This window comes from Mustela nivalis (genome assembly GCF_964662115.1).
Source record: "Mustela nivalis genome assembly, chromosome: 7".
In the NCBI taxonomy this organism is placed as follows: domain Eukaryota; kingdom Metazoa; phylum Chordata; class Mammalia; order Carnivora; family Mustelidae; genus Mustela; species Mustela nivalis.
Window position 1 is genome coordinate 40,699,334 of NC_139026.1, and position 19,596 is coordinate 40,718,929.

The window sequence follows — 19,596 nt, forward strand, 5'->3', positions numbered from 1 at the left end:
AAAGAACCCCAGCTGGTTTTGCAAGCAGAAATGAAAGAGAATGAAGAGAACCTAGACATTAAGGTGAGTTTGGAGCCTTGTGGGTTTGGAAAGCAGACTGATACCTACCAGTAGGAGATACCAACCAGTAGGAGATAACATCTGAAATGAGCAAAAGTACCCATTAAATTATTTTGGTTAAGCACAGTTTTGCAGGGCTAAAACACAAATTGTGCTAACATATTCTCTTCCCACCAAGCCTCTTGCTTCAAGGCCCTCAAGTTAGCCCCGTTATGTTAAGAGAGAAATACGTATAGAGGCAACGAGGGGAAGAAAAATAGAGCAAGCTTAAGAGTAATTTTTAAGAAAGAACTTTGGATGTGGTTACTGGCACATGGAACTGACTAGAAATCATGGGAATAATATTTCCAAAGAAATCAAGGGAATAATGTTTCCAAAGCAAGGTGATTTGAGCTTAAAAAGCCTGTGACTGAAACATCCTCCCAGGGACCTCAAATACCCAACAGCAGGATGCAGGCTTTGTAAGTTGTACACGCGCCAAGGAAGTCAGATTCCTTACTGCTGATCTCAGACAGCGCCAGAAAGGATAATGGACAAGAAAGCACACCCCAGGGGGCTGAGCCAAGGACCACAGCAAACAGTGTACAAGCAAGTTCCTCCATGAACCAGAACCACAGTCTAATGAAGGAACCTCCTTCACTTCCCAGGCAGGGAGCCTTCATAACGCCTGACCCGTCAGATTCTCCATTGTGATGGGCTAGTTACTGTTATGGATTTCCCAGTCTACCCTTTTCCAAATTAAGTCTCTGTTGTGCTCATATTCTTGACTCTTAATGTTTATGTGAGGCGTGTCATGGAGTTGGTGGGCAGGTTTGCCTTTGAATTCACAGGTCTTTGAGCCAGAGGAACGCAGGACCCAGAGCACCTAGACCTTATCCTGGCCGTGATACCTGGGTGGAACTTCGTGTTGTCTCCTTTAGGAAGGAAGCCATATAGATAATCCGTGGCCAGAGGCCAGTCTGTGGCAGAAATAGCTAACTGCCTCATGAGTTTGTACTCCCTTCCCTAGTGTTTGGTTCTCACTGGGATATGCTACAGAACCAGTGATTGTGATCACAGCTCCTCGAAATCTGGCGTATCCGTGTAACCACCTGCTCTTCAGAGAAAGTGAGTAAAAGGTCTATGTGCTTTGTCTACTGTCCGTCTCTCCTTCCAACAGCTAAAAACAGAGGTCTCAGTGGACTGTCTGAAGACAGCACACAAAGATGGAAGGAGCCTGGATCCCAGAGTTACCACAAACAGGAAATCTACCTGGCATCCAGGAACACCATCATCAGATTATTCCATGAGTGAGAGACTGACATCTGTTTTAAGACATCACTGAAATTAAAAAGTTTCTTTGCTACAGAAGCTCACATTAATTGAATTAATGTGCCCCTGAAAGAGGTGAAGGAGAGAGCAATACATCTCTAGGCAGAGGGAAACAGGTCAGTAAATGCATGGCCCTTGGGCAGGAGAATACCAACTGTGTTTAAGGATTAGCTAGGAGCTGAGTGTGGCTGAAGCAAACATTGGAAAAATTGAAGGTGATAAGATCAGAGTTGTAAAAAGGTCCTTAAAACCTTGTAGCCACTGTAAGGACTTTAGCTTTTACTCTGAATGGGTTAGAAAGCCGTTGTAAGTTTTGGGAGAGAGAGGAGGACATGACCTGACATTTTAATTTGGATCACTGTAGCTGGTGCTTAGGAACAAATCACAGGGGAACAAACAGAGAAATCAGCTTGGAGACTATGAAAACAATCCAGGGGAGACCCAGTGGCAGTTTGGAATTGGGAGGTTGTGGTGGTGGTGGTAGTCGGTGTTTAGATTCTGAAAGTATGTTTAGGGTGTATGTCTGAAATTCAGGCACACATGGCATTATGCTTCTGGGTGGCTCAGATTAGAGAACTATATGTGCACCAAGAGTAGAAATGGGGCGCATGGGTGGCTCAGTGGGTTAAAGCCTCTGCTTTCAGCTCAGGTCATGATCTCAGGGGCTGGGATCGAGCCCCACATCCGGCTCTCTGTCTGTCAGGGAGCCTGCTTCCTCCCCTCTCTCTCCTCTCTCTCTCTCTGCCTGCCTCTCTGCCTACTTGTGATCTCTGTCAAATAAATGGATAAAATCTTAAAAAAAAAAAAAAAAAGAGTAGAAATTGGTTCCCAGCAGCTCACAAAGTGCTTGGTGTCCTCTGCAGTGAAAAGGGAATAGAGCTATTGTCTTGGTATGGGTATTAATAACTAATGTGTAAAATGTTAATGAAACTACCTGAAGGTTTTATGAATGCCTTCTGAGTCCCAGCCCTTAAAGAACTCCTCCCTGAGATTTAATGCTATTAACCTACATGCATCTTCCGTGCCACCTTTTATATTAATCATGAGATTGTCACTGGCCTCAGAGAGAAGGCTGCTTTGGCTTCATTCTAACAGTCAACTGTGACTGTTCTAAAGCAAACAAGCAAACATCGGCCACCTTTTTAAATAGGAAAACTACAAAGATGTCAGTTTAATCGTCATGAAATTCAGTGAAGCTTCCCCTCAGGCTACACGGAGGTTTCTTTCTCTTACTTTCTCATTGCATGTTGAACAAGAGAATCATCAGAGAATAGTGAACGCAAGACTATTTTTACTAGTGTGCAGATTTTAATTCATCTCTTGCTTTTACATGTTTAATTTGAGCCTGATAGTTGCAACATGTGGTATTCCCCACCAGCACTATCGTCTGCTTTTCTTCCCTTCACATGTCCCCGTTAGGCTTCAGCAGAGCTTGTAATTGTTTTCCTCCTATAGAGGAGTCACTGGGGGTGGGGGGGGGGGTAAATCATTTTTATAACTGTGTTTTTCCTCAACTAGCAATTTTGCTTGGTTTACACTGACACTGACTAAGGTGAAATCTTGTTGAAATTTTTCATTATTCAAAAAATATTACAAGATTACAGAAAGTTGAGGAAAAGAGCAAATACTAATTACCCTAAGTGGATACTCCAGCATCATGCCCTGTAATTGCAAACATCAATAAAATATTTAACAACCATGAGACAAGTAAAGATCATGAAAATGGAAAAACACATTTCCAGGGTGAATTTTTTTTTTAACGATTTTGTTTATTTATTTGACTGACAGAGATCACAAGCAGGCAGAGAATCAGGCAGAGAGAGTGAGGAGGAAGCAGGCTCCCTGCTGAGCAGAGAGCCCGATGTGGGGCTCGATCCCAGGACCCTGGGATCATGACCTGAGCCGAAGGCAGAGGCTTTAACCCACTGAACCACCCAGGCACCCCTCCAGGGTAAATTTTAGTGAGCTTAAGAAGACAGAAGTGGCCATGTGGGAAGATAATTAAACAAAAAGAAACCCAGTTTTACTGGGTGTGAAAATAGGAAGAGATCCTCCTTGAATCAAAAGGATAAACAAAATTTAATTTCATCAGCCAAAAAAACGTTGAATAACTGAAATAAACAGGATTTTTCACATATGCGCGCGCGCGCGCACACACACACACACACACACACACACAGGATATGAGACCATTTTACTATGCTGGTGTAGGCCTAAGGGGGGAAAAATAAATGCAACAAAATATTAGATATTATTTGCAAAAAAAAAAAAGAACACATAAAGGTAGAAAAATATTGTCACTTCACTTAAACTATGTAAAATATAAGATAAAATAAAGGAAATCATGCTTTCTTGTGGATAAGGAACTACAACTTTTAAAAATAACATTAAACAGAAGAAACATAATTTTTTTGGCATTCTTTTGGCCAAAACACAATGATTTTTGATGGGCCTTTTATAACAGACAACATTTGGAGAAGGGAGAAAGAAAACTTATTTAAAGTGAGTTCATCTTTAAAATGGAGATGAGGGGCACCTGGGTGGCTCAGTGGGTTAAAGCCTCTGCCTTCAGCTCAGGTCATGATCCCAAGGTCCTTCAAGCCCCACATCAGGCTCTGCTCAGCAGGAGGCCTGTTTCCTCCTCTCTCTCTGTCTGCCTCTCTGCCTACTTGTGATCTCTCTATCAAATAAATAAATAAAATCTAAAATGTAGATCAAAAGAGTATGTCCTAATTCTTAGGGACTTGTAGGTTCCTGTGCGATATGGTATCATTCTTCATACATGTGTGCAGCTGAATATAAAAAAGAGACAAAAGTCTCGGTTCTACCATCTCAGAAGCAACAATTTATTTGCTAGGCATGCTCTCCATAACCAGTGAAGATTTTATTCATATCTTTTAAATCTTTGACAAGAATAATAATCTAGGGATCCTGAATGATTTTATTAAGTTGGTCAGGAAGGCTGCTATTGTCCACACTACCTTCTGAATCCTTCTCCTTTTATGAGGAGACTCTCCTCCTACCTTGTCACCTCCCATTCAAGGATTCCTCCCATTCAAGGCTTCCTCCAGGAAGAAGGACCAACTGCCACCCCAGTGTTACCACATTCTGCTCACATCTGCAGCACTCAACTATGGCATCCTGAGCTCTTTCTTCTTGGGGCCGATGCCTTCAGGGTCCTATTCTCTACAGCCACACTGATATACTTAGCTGAGAGCTATGAGGCCGTTAGGGCATACGCCTAAGAAGCAGCCATGCTAGTTTGTGACCAAAGCAGTAGAGAGGAGCATCTTGGGAAATATCTATGGAAAAAGACCAAACTTTGGTCCAATCATGATGTCTCTGCTATTGAGAGGGAAGCAATTAGAAGAACATAGTGTCTACAGTCCAGATTTAGCCACCAGCCCAGGCCCCATGCTTAGAAAGAGGTAAGAAGGTAAAAAAAAATAACTACCAACAAAGACTGTTCTTGGACTCCCTATTTCAGCACAGAGAGGTGCTGGCCTCATACGACTTTACTGGGGGGGGTGGGAGGAGGGTGTGTGAGGACCCCAGGCCATCTCCCGTACTCCATGGGAATAGCACCTCGCAGAAGCAGCAGCGGTAGCAACGCCAGTCCTAAAAGCAGTGAAGATCCATTGCTGGACTCATGCGATGCCAGCAGTGGCAGTTGTCACCCTTGATGGGGGCACAATGGCCTCACAGAGTCTCCCAGACCTGAAATGCCAATAGCTTTGCTGGCTGGATGTGGCCACACTCCCTGGAGACCCCTGTTGTCCCACATCACTTGTAGGGGCAGAAAGAAACCAACATATGATCTTCCCATCAGACAAGACGGAAAGGACCTCTTTGAGGGCATGTAGGACCAGGGACTCCCAGCATTCACTGGGGAGGTAGGGGTGAGTCTCTAAACAAGGCTAGAAAGAAAGTCCAATGTATTATGTGAAGTATTACAGAGAAATTTCCCCTATTTTCATCCCCGGGGGTGGGCTGACGAAAGATGTCTTACTGTGCTATGTGCACAATGTTGGCTAAATGATTACTCTCTCCAGGAACAATTGGCATTTTAACAGGGACTTCTGGTAGACAATACATTTACCTCTGTACTTGAACTTCTTTACCTCTGTACTTGCCTTTGGTTGTTAAGAGGAGGCCTGGGCTAATACATCTCCATTTGGGTTCCAGTTGGCTCTACTTCTCTAGTTTTTTCAAGGTGGAAGTCCTTGCATGTGATAAGGTGGCTTTGGGTTAGGAAAGGCAATATCTCTAGTATTTAAACAAAAGATTCTAGTCCTGAGCTGCTAACCTGAAGTCTTCTTTCCACCACTTCCAACCCCAACCTCCTCTTTCTAGTGCACAATGAAAACATCTTCATGTGGTCCTGCAAAGGATTACAATGAGTAAATGCTATGAATATCATGCTATTAGATAGGTATAAAAAGTACATCCAACCATCTAATTCTAAGCTTAGAAGAATAAAGGTCACAAAGATTAGTCTTCAGCCTGATTATTTTCTAACATTCTCCTTATTAATGTATGTACATCACATAATGTAATAAGTAGAGATGTAGTCAGTTTCACCAAGTATAGAAATAAAAAATGATTTCAGCAGTATCCTTATATATCCATACTAAGTGATAAGGACTTATTACCATATGGTTTTAAGATGATAACCTAAGTGTCAAATAAGTATTTAGAATGAATTGGCAAGTTTGGAGGACTTCCAAATCAACCCTACCCCTTTATTTTTATTTTTAAAAAGATTTATTTATTTGAGAGAGAGAGACAGAGAGTGCACATGAGCAGAGAGAGGGCAGAGGGAGAGAGAATCCTCAAGCAGACTCCCGACTGAGCACAGAGTCTGGCACAGAGCTCGATCCCAGGACCCTGAGATGATGCTCTGGGCCAAAGTCAAGAGTTGAAAACAATAGTGCCAGCCCTATCACTTTAAAGAAAAACCTGGGGCCTAGGTATGCAAAGCTTTTGTTCAAGGTTACCTACCCATCAAGTGCTGGCCAGCTTGTACCTCATCTTCTCCACAATCTCAATTCCAGGGCACTGGTCAATTCCCATTTTTACTGTCCCGCTCACTGCGATCCCTCCAAACCACTACAACAGTATAAATATGGCACCATATAAAGGGAGGCCCCATTTTATAGTCTCCACTATCACATTCCCAGAAACACCTTGTCCAGCTCAAAATTCACCCTAGCTATTGTGGTCTAGAATGTTTGTTACAGCACAACCCCTTCTCCACATCCTGGCCTTCAACATGCACACACAGTGACACACGTACCACACATGCTCACCAAGGATGCTAACTTTTCGTTCAATGATCACGAAGGAAAATAATCTTGCTCCACAGTGCTAAAGATGATAAGGAGTCTGTAAAGATAAAGAATGAATTCCTCTGTTCCCTATGGGACATGAAATCACAGTTTAAGCACCTCTCTTAGAACAGCTGGACATCTGGATGCAATTTGAGATGGGAGCCATAACTGCCCTTTGGTATTACAATGATTTTTTTTTTTTTTAAGTTTTGTTACTAAGGCTATCAGCATGAACCAATCACGGACTTACTCTCCTGACATTGCTTATAGTCAGCCAAGAATAAACTGTCTGTCTTCTCTGAACTTGCTAGCAGTTAGAGAAACAAATGTATCACATTCCCAGGCCCCTGAATGGGTGAAGACAAAGGCCATTTTAAATGAGCGTCCTCAGTTTAAGAACTTAAACTGATCTACTCAAAGAGACGTGAGAATTGCCAGGATGTGAAGCCAAGGTCCTTCTGTCGCCCGTGCAGAGAAAAATCAGGATGTCATTCCCTCTGTGACCTACACTTTTGAGAACAGATGCTCCACCGAGATGATGGCACCTGCGGGAGTGGAAGAAAAGGACAACATCTGAGGAAGCTGAAATAGTAACTGGATGGCTCAGACTGACGACATGAATGAAGTATAATAAATCTTGGGATTTGGAACCCCAAAAGGATAAAAGACCATTTGCAAGTTTGAGAGGCTATGGAGCAAGTCTTTTGCACAGAGGAAGGCCACATGGTCATCTGTGTATATTCTCTAGATCACAGCTCTTGCTGTTCCTTCTTCTGGTAAACTTTTACCTCACCCATGAATTCTCATTGACCACCTCAACCCCTTCCAATAAGCAGTGACACAGCCACAAACAAGTAAGAGCCAGCCGTCTGCAACTCTGCACCTACTCCAGAAGTGACACACCCACCCAAATCTTCACTGATGGCACCGAAGACTCGATTTCTGAAACCATGGATTCAGAAGCATTCAAAAACACTGATGAATAAGCATACAACCAGCATGATGGTAAAGAAAAAGACATTAGGCATTGGGTAAGAAATACCCAAGCGCAACTCCAGAGCAGGTAAACTGGAAGTCTCTGGGTATGGGATTCAGGTACTGGTATTTTTAAAAATCTCCCCAAGGGATTCTGAAGCACAGACAGAGTTGAGAACCACAGGCCTCATACAATGTGGAGCCCTGAGGACTATGGCCATGTGTGTAGTGAAATACTGTTGCAAAGTCAATGACCTTCCAGGCAGAGCTTATAGAGGTAGAATCACAAAATCAGCATGAAACCTGCTGTGGCAATTTTAAAATATGGCACCAAAGTGTTTGACATTTCTTCCACCAAAAAGTAAGGTCTGTCAAAATAAATTCAAAATGGATGAAAGACCTGAATGTGAGACAGGAAACCATCAAAACCCTAGAGAACACAGGCAGCAACCTCTTTAATCTCACCATTGCAACTTCTTACCAGATACACCTCACTGGAGGCAAGGGAAACAAAAGCAAAAATAAATTACTGGGACTTCATCAAGATAAAAAGCTTTTGTACAGCGAAGGAAAAAATCAACAAAACTAAAGGCAATCTACGGAATGGGAGAAGATATTTGCAAATGACATATCTGATAAAGGGTTAGTATCCAATATCTATAAAGAATTTATCAAACTCAACACCCCAAAATAGATAATCCAGTTAAGAAATGGGCAGAAGATAGGAATAGACATTTTCTAAAGAAGACATCCAGATGACAACAGACACATGAAAAGATGCTCAACATCACTCATCATCAGGGAAATATGAATCAAAACCACAATGAGATACCTCCTCACACCTGTCAAAATGGCTAAAATTAACAACACAGGAAACCACAGATGTTGGCAAGGATGCAGAGAAAAGGGAACCCTCTTAAACTGTTGGTGGGAATGCAAACTTGTGCAGCTACTCTGGAAGACAATATGGAGGTTCCTCAAAAAGTTAAAAATAGAGCTACCCTATGACCCAGCAATTGCACTACTGGGTATTTACCCAAAGGATACAAAAATACAGATCTGAAGGGGTACCTGTCTCCCAATGTTTATAGCAACATTATCAACAACAGCCAAACTATGGAAATAGCCCATATGTCCATCTGCTGATGAATGAGTAAAGATGTGTGTGTGTGTAAAATGAAATTATGACTCACGCATCGAAAAGAATGACATCTCACCATTTACAACAATGTGGAGGGAGCTGGAGTGTGTTATGTTAAGCAAAATAAGACAGAAAAAGACAAATACCATATGATTCCTCTCATCTGGAATTTAAGAAACAAAACAGATGAACACAGGGGAAGGAAGAAAAAAGAAAGAGACTATTAACTAATAGTCTAAATGGTCTAACTAAAATAAGAGACCATTAACTACACAGTACAATCTGAGGGTTGCTGGAGGGGAGGTGGGTGAGGGATGGGCTAAATGGGTGTTGTAGGTAAGTGATAAATCACTAAATTCTGCCTCTGAAACCAGTATTATCAGATATGTTAACCAACTAGAATTTAAATAAAAACTTGAAACTAAAAGAAGAAGAAAAGAAAGGTAGTGTGTATGTCCTTTCTTCACAAATATGGGTGGATCTTTGACTATTTCATCCAAAAAATATAGCAGAATTGATGCTATCTTCTTTCAAAGGCTACATCATAAGAGGCAATACAATTTCCACTTTGTGGGCTTGGGAACGCATTTTGGAGTCCTGAGTCCCCAAAGAAGTCCGACTGCCTCAGCCACCAGGCCATAAGGAAGAAAGATCAGGCTACACTGAGAAGCCATATGCAGGAATCCTTCCTTTTTTTTTTTTTTTTTTAAGATTTTATTTATTTATTTGACAGACAGAAATCACAAGTAGGCAGAGAGACAGGCAGAGAGAAAGGAAGAAGCAGACTCCCTGCAGAGCAGAGAGCCCGATGCCGATGCTGGGCTCGATCCCAGGACCCCGGGATCATGACTGCAGGGATCCTTCTTGATGCTCCACCCAAGTTCCCAGTCACCATCACTGTCAACTGAGTAACTGAAAGATTGACAGCTTATCTACAAAATCTGGGGCTCGAAAGCATCAAAGTAAATAAGTGTGTTGGAGTAATGTTTCTGAATTTGCCCAATAAATTCTCATTTTCCAGTTTTCCTCCAAATTTAAGATCACTCTTACTTTAAGCAAACGGAAGCTACATCACAAGTTTTTCTTGCTCTGAATAGTGGCTACATTTGAAATGAAACAGAAAAAATACTCTGAGAATGCTAGAAAGGTCTGTAACAAAACTGCCTATCCTCAAAGTAACAACCACTATCATTCTGAAATACCAAAGAAATGAACAAACTTTAATAATTTGAATGTGGGTCTAAAAAGCGAATAGTGGTCCCAAAAAGGAATATCCATGTTCTAATCCCTGGAACCCATGGCTGTCACCGTATTTGGAAAAAAGGTCTTTGCAGAGGTAATTGAGTTAAGGATCTTAAGATGAAACCATCCGGAATTATACAAGTGGAAACTACATTCAGTAACAACTGTCCTTGTAAGAGATACACAAGAGAGGTAACAGACAGAAAGGGACCAGGCAATGTGACCACTGAGGCAGAGATCTGAGTGAGCCAGCCATACATCAAGGATTGCCACCAGAAGACGGGAAGAGGCAAAGAACAGATTCTCCTCTAGAGCCCCAGAGGGAATGTGGTTCAGCCAACACCTTAAATTTCGACTTCTGGCCTCCAGAACTGTGAAAGAATAAATCTCTATTATTCTAAATCAAAGTCTGTGGTGATTTGTCACAGCAGCTATAGGAAATTAATACAGTTGGGGGAAAAAAAATTTCCTAATCCAATGTTCTGCTTCTACAGAAGTACAAAATTTAATAAATTAGTTTTATTCTTTATACTTTCTCCTCATGCTTCTACCTATAAGATAAATTTCAGTTCAAAATGTCATTTCTAATATAAAAATGTCAAATTACTGTTGTTATTTTTCTATATGTTTAATGTTTCCATGCTTGTCCTTTGAGTATGATCTAACAGTGATTTTTAGGCTATATCTATCAGCAGCCTAAACAGAGTACAAAGTGAAGGACTTGATTGAGCATTCTAAATTCTGCAGACAGTGCACTTAAATTCTGGGAGGTGAGGAGTGGATCTCAGAGCACTAGTTACAGAAAGGATAAGAAGAATATCCCTTCTGTAAAGTATATGACTTGTAGGGCAATGTCTGTAGACATGCTTTAAAAAGACTGTCTCAAAATCCCAATAGCAGGACATCCTACAAAATGACTTACCAGTATTCCTCAAAACCATGGAGGGCAGCAAAAACGAGGAAAGTATGAAAAATTGTCACAGCCACAAGGAGCTTAGGGAGACATGAGCACTAAATGTCGTATCCTGGAAGAGAAAAACATTAGGAAAAATGTAAGGAAATCTGAATAATGACTTCAGTTAAAGAATAACATATCATTATTGGTTCATTAATTCCAACAAAAGTACAACACAAATATAAGGTGTTAATAAACAGGTAAAATTGGGTGCCAGATGTAGGGGCAGTCTGCATCCTATCTTCTCAATCTTCCTATAAATGTAAAACTGTTCTAAGCAATAGTCTACTAAAATACACACCGCACGCGCACGTGTATACACACACACACACACACATAGAGAAAGCTGTCTCTATCAATATTCATATTTCAAATAAGAAACTAAAGTTGAAGGAAGTGAAACATTTAATACAAATCAGTAATGTTGAGGAAATTTTCTCGACTACGTGCCAGAATGCTGCTGCATGTCGCTAAGAATTATTTAATAAGGCTTTCTGCCCTTAATTATGGGCGATGTTCTCAAAAAGGCACACCACCAAAAAAAAAACTTTTCTGGAATTACAAAAAAGAAAAGAAAGGAAAGGAAAAGGAAGAAAAGAAAGAAAAGAAAAAAGCAGCTGGTTCTGCTTGCAGTCTAGTTTCCAGGACTAACTGGCGTGCCATCTGCTCGCACGCAGCACAGAGTGGTAACCATGGTTCACGTGTCACACCAGCGTGCGGTGTTCGGAAGTTTGCCCCAACAAGCCTGGACAACTTCGCTTCCGCGCAGGTTGCAGGGGGGAGGGGGTGGCGGCAGCGGCGTCCAGAGTGCGAACATCGTTTTTTTCCAAACTCCATCTGCTTTCCCCACCCCTGGCTGTGCCCGCAGTCTCCCAGCGCGGCAAGCCGAGGGGACCGGAGCGGGCTTTTTACGCATAACAAAAGAGCCCTCCTCCTCCTTCTCCCGCCGCCCCGCGCCGCCCCCACCTTGGCTTCCCGCGGCCGCCCGGGCCCGCGTCCCCGGCAGGAATTGGCTCCCGGGCCCGAGGTTTCCAGGTACCCGGAAGGGGGAGGGGACTGAGGCGGCAACAATTGGGCGGGTGAGAGCCAAACGCGCGGCTCGGAGCGCCAAGACTCCGAGGGGCGGCGAGCCCGGGCCGTGCCGCCACGTGATTGGCCGGGACCGCCCCGCCAGCCTCCGCTGATTGGTGGATTCTCAAATTCGGTCTCAAGGCGCCAGAGGAGGTGTTTTAGCGGGGACTGCGATCCAGGGCTGGAGCGCTGGCGCTGCCCGGACACCGCGGGGTCCCAGCCAGCTCAGGGCACTCGGAGCGGGGATCGGCGCGCCTCACTTTCCCCGCCCGATGTCGCCGCCCGCCTGCTGATCGCCTCGTCCCGCTGGTCCCGCGCCGGTGTGGGGGTCGTGGAGGTCCCCAGAGGCAGGAAGCCTCCTCAAAGTGGGAGTAAGTAGCGTGCGGCCCTAAGCGCTGCGAGGAGGCGGGAATTGGGGGGAAAGGGGACACCCCCGCCCAGGCTGCCAGCCTGCCACCCTCTCTCCTGCTGGCGGGGATCGAGGCATTTCTGCCACTGGACCAGGCGTGCGTGGGGTGTCCTGGTACCAGCTCTGCCTCCCGTGGAGCAGTAGAAGAGACTTGTCTTTCCTCAAGATCTGAGGGGTTCATTGGAAGACTTTATCCTTGGGGTCCGCTTGGAGGCCTGGGAAGGGGCTGCGCTAAAAACTGAGTGGGTTTGGTCTGGCGATCAGATTTCCTTCCCTCCCGTTCCCCCCCGCCCCCCCCCGACTCAAAACCCCCTCAAAGCAGAATTCCTCCCAGTTCTTTGCGCCAAAATTAACTGACTCAGGAGACCCTGTACTTTCTGACAGATTTGCCCTCCACTCTCCTGACTTGGTAACTTTGTTTTGTGCTGTTGCTCTTCATAAAAAATTTACCATTTTTGTCTATTTCTTTTTCTTCACAGGTTTTTAGTAATTTCCAAGCACACTTTAAGTGTTCGTGTTCATTTCATGTGTGTTTTAGAGTTGGGGGGTGGCTACATTCCTGGAAATTCCCAGGATGAGTTTAGGGAAGGGAAGTTCATGTTCACGTGCAAGGGATAGATATTTTTGTTGGAGGAGAAAACATCCAATTGTAAAATCATAATTGTGCTTTACAGATGGAGGTAAATTGTTTAACACTAAAAGACTTGATCAACCCCAGGCAGTCCAGACTAGATTTTGCAATTGAAGATGGGGAAAATGCACAAAAGGTAAGTGCACTTAAATACCTTAAAGCTCTAACATATTTAGGATGGTGGTGTCTTATTCAATAAAGTGTTCCAACATGCCACCCATACTTGTCTTGTAAACATAATAATTAGTTTGATGAACATTATAGACATATACTTTTTTTTTTGACAATGGAGACTTCCAAACCATTATTGTTGAGTTTCTCACTGATTTTGCAGTGGAGAGAGGCTAAGTTAAATGTAATGTTGGAACCAATTTATATGAATCAAAGATGTGCTGAACACGGCAATTGAAAGTTTCTAATACTTATTTATAGCTGTCAAGAATGGAGTTAGCTCATGCTGAGCAGGAATGTTAAGCCTCAATTCCCAAAAAAATAGACCTTATACTGTAAATGCTGTATTATTAAAGTGCTGTGGAATGTTCTTTTGTACCAATGATCGATCTAGTGGCTGTTCCATCCACCCAAAATTATGACCTGTGCCTCCTGTATATGGGGAGATAAAATGACTTGGCCCAGTAGTGTACGCTGAATCTTTGACAGTGCTGCTGCTGGTTTTATACTAAGCCTCTCCCTCCCTTTTTGCACCCCTTGTGATTTTTAAGACTGTAGTTGTGTCTTCAAGAAACATAATGAAATAAAGTGGCCATAGTCTAAGCTATCACTATTGCCACATCAGCACAGCTGTACTCACCAGCCAGTGCCCTACTGAAAAGGTATAGTAGCTTGTTAGCAAATGTCTAAGCATTTTTAGGCAGAAACCAAATAGATATAATAAACCCAGATATAGAAACTTTGCATACAAATCTGAGCATCACAACTTACTTGGGCACTGATCTTTTCTAGGTCTCTATTTTTAGGCTTAGTTAGCATCAACAGTGAAACTGCCTGGTGGAAAAACACCTGTTATGTAGACCTTTGAAGAATACTTGACGATTGTTTATTTGGATAGGTGTGCAGTTGTATGTTTTTTGTAGATTGTTGTTCCTAGCATTCAAAATTTTTTTGTTGGGAGAAGTATGCCAAAACATTATTGTTTTCAAGAGGACTTTCTAAAAATTACCTAAGCTATATGATTATGAAATGTCCAGACTTTAAAATGTAGATTGAGAGTTTTGGCTTTGGGAGTTTCAGAGCAAGACTTTTTGTTTTTCTTTATAATTTGGATGGAACAGGCTTGAAGGAATGTGTATACATTTATATAAAGCCTGAGTCAGTGTCCACTTCTTTCCTTCTGGGTCAGTGATTTTTTTTAAGTGCCTTCCACAAGGGCACTCTACTCTAGTTAGCATCAGTAAGGGCTATGTCCAGTTGAACTTTCCCATTTTAATGCGTGTGGAGAAGAACTCAAATTACTCAAAAGAGATCGGAAAAACAGTTAAAATGTTTGAAATGGAATGTATGAGCAGGGATTATTTCACCTCTCAAAGAGAAGGAAAGGAATGAGAACAGCGCTTCTGCCTGGATACAGGAGGGGTTTTGTCCTTTTTTCACTTTGCTCTGTAGTAAAGAAAGGATTTCTAGTGATGGCGAGAACATGGGATTTGCAGTAACAGAGATCTGGGTTTGATTTCCTGCTCTGCCACTTATTAGCTCTGTAACCTTGAACTAATACATTTATTCAGTCACTCAATAAATATTTATGTTCTAGGTGCTGGGACACAGCGGTTTAGGTTTCCTCACCTCTCTCAAGCCTGTTTTTTCCTTCCGTAAATTAGAGCTAATAAATAGCACATCCCTCTTTAGGTATTTGTAACCCAGTAATACATGCTGTTCACACTATCCTCATTGGAACTGGTGACCCAAAGCCAAACGAGTCATCCCTGCGAGACTTTCAGGGTCTCAGATGCAAAACTAACCAACTGTACTGTGATTTGGTAAGTGCCATCATAGGAGCAGGCACAAAATGTTTGGCAAAATAAAGAAGGAAGAAATAAATTCGCAGGGAATTCTGGGAGATTTGGGAAGGTTCACAGAGGAGTTAACATCTGGGCTAAGCCTCAGTGGCTGAGGACATTCAACCTACAAAAAAACAAGAGTGAGCGAGACGGACATTGTAGGCAGAGGAAACCACATGAGGTGTAGGCATTCAAGAAATGCTCAAGATTTCCAGAGTGGCCAGAAGCTAGTGGTGTTGGATTGTTACTTGAAGCCCTCTGAGAAATGCCTAGTACAGTGTTTTGTGGGTCAGCTGGCATTTAAAGGATTTCTCTTTTGACTTTCTGCACATTGGTCAACAACTGTAAGTACTGTACTGTGCATGCATTTTCTTGCTATTTATGGAGAAATTTTTGTAAACATATAAGAGCTTTCAATTTCATTACCCAAGGTTACTGGGGCCAGTTATGAGAAATAAACCAGAGTTTCCCCTTAAGTTGTTCACAGCTCTTTTGGGGAAGACAAAAGGAAATAAATGGTTTGGGACACAGGGGTGAGCAGTAAGGATTAAGCTGTTGGGGTGCTTGGTGAGAGAGATAATGCCTCACAAGGGCTGGAAGGAAGGAATGCTAACTTAAGCAAGTAGAGAGGAAGGGAACTGGTAAGGAGTGGAAATGAGCAGATATGTTTGAAGACAATACCCAGACTTAGTGGGCATAGGTTTTCCTTGAAGGTCATTCATAACTTTTTGGAGTAATTAAGAAAAAAGGTTAAGTTCAATTTGGAATATATCTATATTTGTTCCTGTGTGATTACAGGTAGATAAATATGTGCAGGAGGCACTGGTTGTCTGATTGTGGAATTCATGAAAATTCCTAGCCAGATACTTGGGAACTGTCAGCATACAGGTTGGTTTTAAAGCCATGGACATGACAGTGGGTGAACTCTCCCAGAGTGAACAGAGAAGACTGGAGGGCAGAGGTTTTAAGAGTGGAAAAAGAGAAACCAAGGAAGGAGACTGAGAAGAAATAGTCCAAGAAATAGAAAGAGAACCAAGAGAGAAAGTGTGCTATTTTAGAAGGGCTGTGTGTTCTGTAGAGCAAAGAACAGTCAACAGTCTCAACCATGGCAGTGAGATCAAGTGAGGTGTTTTACTATTGAACTGGCCAGTGAGAAGTGACCTAGGTGAAAGCATTGGATCAGAAGAGCCTGGTGGTTTGAGGAACCCCTGGGAGATGAGCAGGGTAAAGCCCTTGGTGTGGATTATTCTAGAAAGTGCGCTCTGAAGGGAAAGAGAGTTATTGGTCGGTAGCTAGAAGGAGACACTTCCTAAGGTGTCATCTTTACAGTGAGTCCTAAAGCATAGATAGGGTTTCTGTGGGCGAAGTTTCACTGAGAGCATTAAAGACAAAGTCATGGTATAGGGCAGGTTTGAAGAAAAACAAGTGTACTATTTGGGTAAAATGTGGAATAGGCGTGAGATGGAACTGGAAAAGCAGCTGGCAAAATATTGCCAAGGGCCTGGACAAGGCTGATCATCATATATGTTATTTGAGGGACGCGATCAAAGCTGTATCTGTATCTGAGACACAAGCAGGACTCAAACCAAGATCTTCTAACTACAAAGCCTCTCTCTGGCAGTGTACGGCAGAGTCAAAATTCTGGTGTAATTCATGATCACACACATCTGTAAAGCACTCACAAGTTACTTCTCGGATCCCACCTTCCCAGCACTTCTATGGCAAGTAAGCCAGGCTGTGTGGTCTCCATTTGCATATGAGAACTGGAGAGCCTGTTTCATGGTCACACTTCCCCAGGCCCTCTCTAGCCAGGGAGGCGACTTCCTGCACATCACAGCTTAGATTTCCTGGCAGGCAGATCTGACATAGAGTCAGTGCACAGGAAGTATGTTGGGGATTCTGGGGGTCCAGGCATGTGGGTGGAAGGGGAAGGCTGCCGAACTGGACAGAGGGAGAAGCAGATCTGTAACACAGTCTCAGGGGAGGTCTAGACTTAACCCAACTGGAAGTTCTAGGGTGACCCCTCAGAGCCATCCTGAGTCATTCGTTCCTGAAGAGATCCCAGTGCCTCCCTGTGGCCACCACACAGCTGGGAAGCCTTGCTGGAAAAGCTTTGGAGGTAGTTACTATAGTTGGAACCCCTCATTTTATTGATAAGGAAACTTGGGCCCAGATGGAACAAGCATTTTGTTCAGGATCAAAAAGATACAGAACTGAGACAAAAGCTACATCTCCAGATTCTAACTCCCTTTCCGCTTAACACGGTGTGAGGATTGCAGGCTAGACAGACAAAGTAGGGTCCAGTTAGGGTACAGTTGACTTTTTCTGCCCATCTGAGATTTCAGAATGCAAATGCACGTGGCATTTTTTTCCTTTGGATGTAGATGTATGCTACAATCATAACCTAACAGGTAACCTAACTCCCCTCCTGCTTTAAGTTTTTCTTAAACTGTAGTGAAAATATATCCAAGTGTTAGAGGAAATAATGCATCTAAATTGTTCCTCCGTAGGGAAAAAGTAGGAGCTCATCATTCCTCTAAGAATAAGTACCCTAGAGGCAGTACAGAAGGAGGGTGGATCTCTGGCCACCTCAGTGAGTCTGGGCCACACCCTTTACCACAGGGATACTTTTTGGAAAACTAGATAAACGAGGCATAGTGTTCTTTCAGCATCTGTAAGGGGCAAGGCGTTTTGCCAAAAATTGTGAGGAATGAGACACATGGAACTTGCTTCCTGACCTCCAGAAGTGCACAGTCTCATTAATGAGTCAAGATATGCACGTGAGAAGTTAAATAGCAATATGACATGCTATATATTGTATTAGCTCTGAGTGCCAGAATGAACAGGAATAAAGAATGGGGCAGAGGGGAACAGGTAACAGCTACATTTTATTGAGAGCTCAGTATATGCCAGGAACTACTCTAATAACCCTTGAGGTTGGTATTTTTATGAACTTCATGTTCAGTGAAGAGAATTAAAATTCAGTGTAGACAAGCAGCTTACCCGTGCTCACACTGCTGCTAAGTAGCAGAGGCAGGTAAGCTATCCCAAGAGCCTGCCTGCAGAGCTCCTTCCCCATACTGCCTCTCCGTAGGTGTCAGTGAGGATCCGGGGCCTGTTGGGTACCTTTTGTGGGAGCTATGGTAAAGGTAACTTACCCCCAGTTTGCACCCCCAGTTTGCTCATTTCTAGATGCAGGATTTCAGAAACTTCTGCTGTCAGCTCTTTCTTGCCTACCAATGACTTCTATACTGAATGAAGGTCGTATGTGACCTCAGGCAAGTTATTTTACCTCTCTGTGTCTCAGTTTCTTCATCTGGGTCACAGGATTGGATGTAGAAAATAATAGCACCTAGGTCACAGGATTGGATGAGGAGGCAATCAATGTAAAGTACATAAAAAGGGGTGTGGCCCATAGGAAACATTTAATACTTTCCCTTCGGAGTTCCCTTGTAGAAGACTTCATCAGAACTGCACACGAGTAGGGATGTGTTAAGAGATGTGGATAGATGAAGTTTCTGGGCGGGCTGCTTACCGCTGCTGTGGTGGGAAATCATCGCCCTCATCCCCACCTGCCTTCCTTCCAGTGACACGAGGGCAGAGCCTCACCATGGCCGGCTGGCAGCTTCTGCCGATCCAAGGAACCAGAGTTGGCCCTGCTAACACAAACTCCAGTTGCTTCCACTCTTTTTTGCCTCTCTTCATATGCTGCTCATTTATAGGAAAGCATCTTTTTTAAACCACTGCCCAGCCAAAACGTAAGCATGCAGTAGCTGCAGAGTGACATGTGTATAGGAAAAGGAATGACGAATGTTTAACGCATCTGCCTTCATCATTATGTGAGATATTATTGCCTGGAGGTGAAATCTGGTATAGACCGAGTAGAATTTTTCTGTTTTCAAAAGACAAATACTTATTGTAGGGGAAAGAAACTTGTTTTCATTGCTTGGGAAATGTGGCTTTCATATAGCCAGTCCTTCATAGTTGACAAAGGAACATATGGGATCCATCATTGATCTTTTCTTATAATTATCTAAGTCTACTCAAAGTGTGGTCTGGGGGCACATGGCTAGTCCATAAACTATTACTGAACTGCAAAAAACTAGGAACAGAACTTGAATAATTATCATATGATCTCTCTGACATGAGGAATTTGAGAGGCAGGGCAAGGGGATTGTGAGGGGAAGGGAAGGAAAAATGAAACAAGTTGGGATTGGGAGGGAGACAAACCATAAGAGACTCTTAATCTCAGGAAACAAACAGGGTTGCTGGAGGGGAGAGGAGGGAAGGATAGGGTAGCTGGGTGATGGACATTGGGAGGGTATGTGCTATGGTGAGTGCTGTGAATTGTGGAAGACTGATGATTTACAGACCTGTACCCCTGGGGCAAATAATACATTATATGTTAATTTAAAAAATTGCAAAAAAAAGAACAGAACTTGAGTCAAATGCTTAG

General features: G+C 43.0%; 2 protein-coding genes across 7 annotated transcripts in view; one reads left to right on the forward strand and one right to left on the reverse strand.

Annotated features, from left to right (window-relative positions):
- LOC309869393 (uncharacterized protein) overlaps positions 1 to 12,090 on the reverse strand; it is a 138,774-nt gene extending 126,684 nt beyond the window's left edge. For 4 of the 6 annotated variants that reach the window (XR_014314150.1, XM_082740408.1, XM_082740407.1 and 1 more), the window contains exons 1-2: positions 11,981 to 12,090; positions 10,982 to 11,084 (exon numbers count right to left, since the gene is read on the reverse strand). The gene's annotated coding sequence lies outside the window, so the exon portion shown is untranslated. Of the gene's footprint in view, positions 1 to 7,125; positions 7,247 to 10,981; positions 11,085 to 11,980 lie in introns of all 6 variants that reach the window. The other 2 variants (XM_082740409.1, XM_082740405.1) reach the window with 1 other exon arrangement.
- A 127-nt stretch (positions 12,091 to 12,217) lies between these two features.
- The window catches only part of E2F7 (E2F transcription factor 7), a 40,111-nt gene continuing 32,732 nt past the window's right edge, over positions 12,218 to 19,596 (forward strand). Inside the window, exons 1-2 of the mRNA XM_082740400.1 lie at positions 12,218 to 12,456; positions 13,169 to 13,261. Coding sequence (XP_082596526.1) covers positions 13,169 to 13,261 — 93 coding nt within the window. The 5' untranslated portion in view covers positions 12,218 to 12,456. The remainder of the gene's footprint in view (positions 12,457 to 13,168; positions 13,262 to 19,596) is intronic.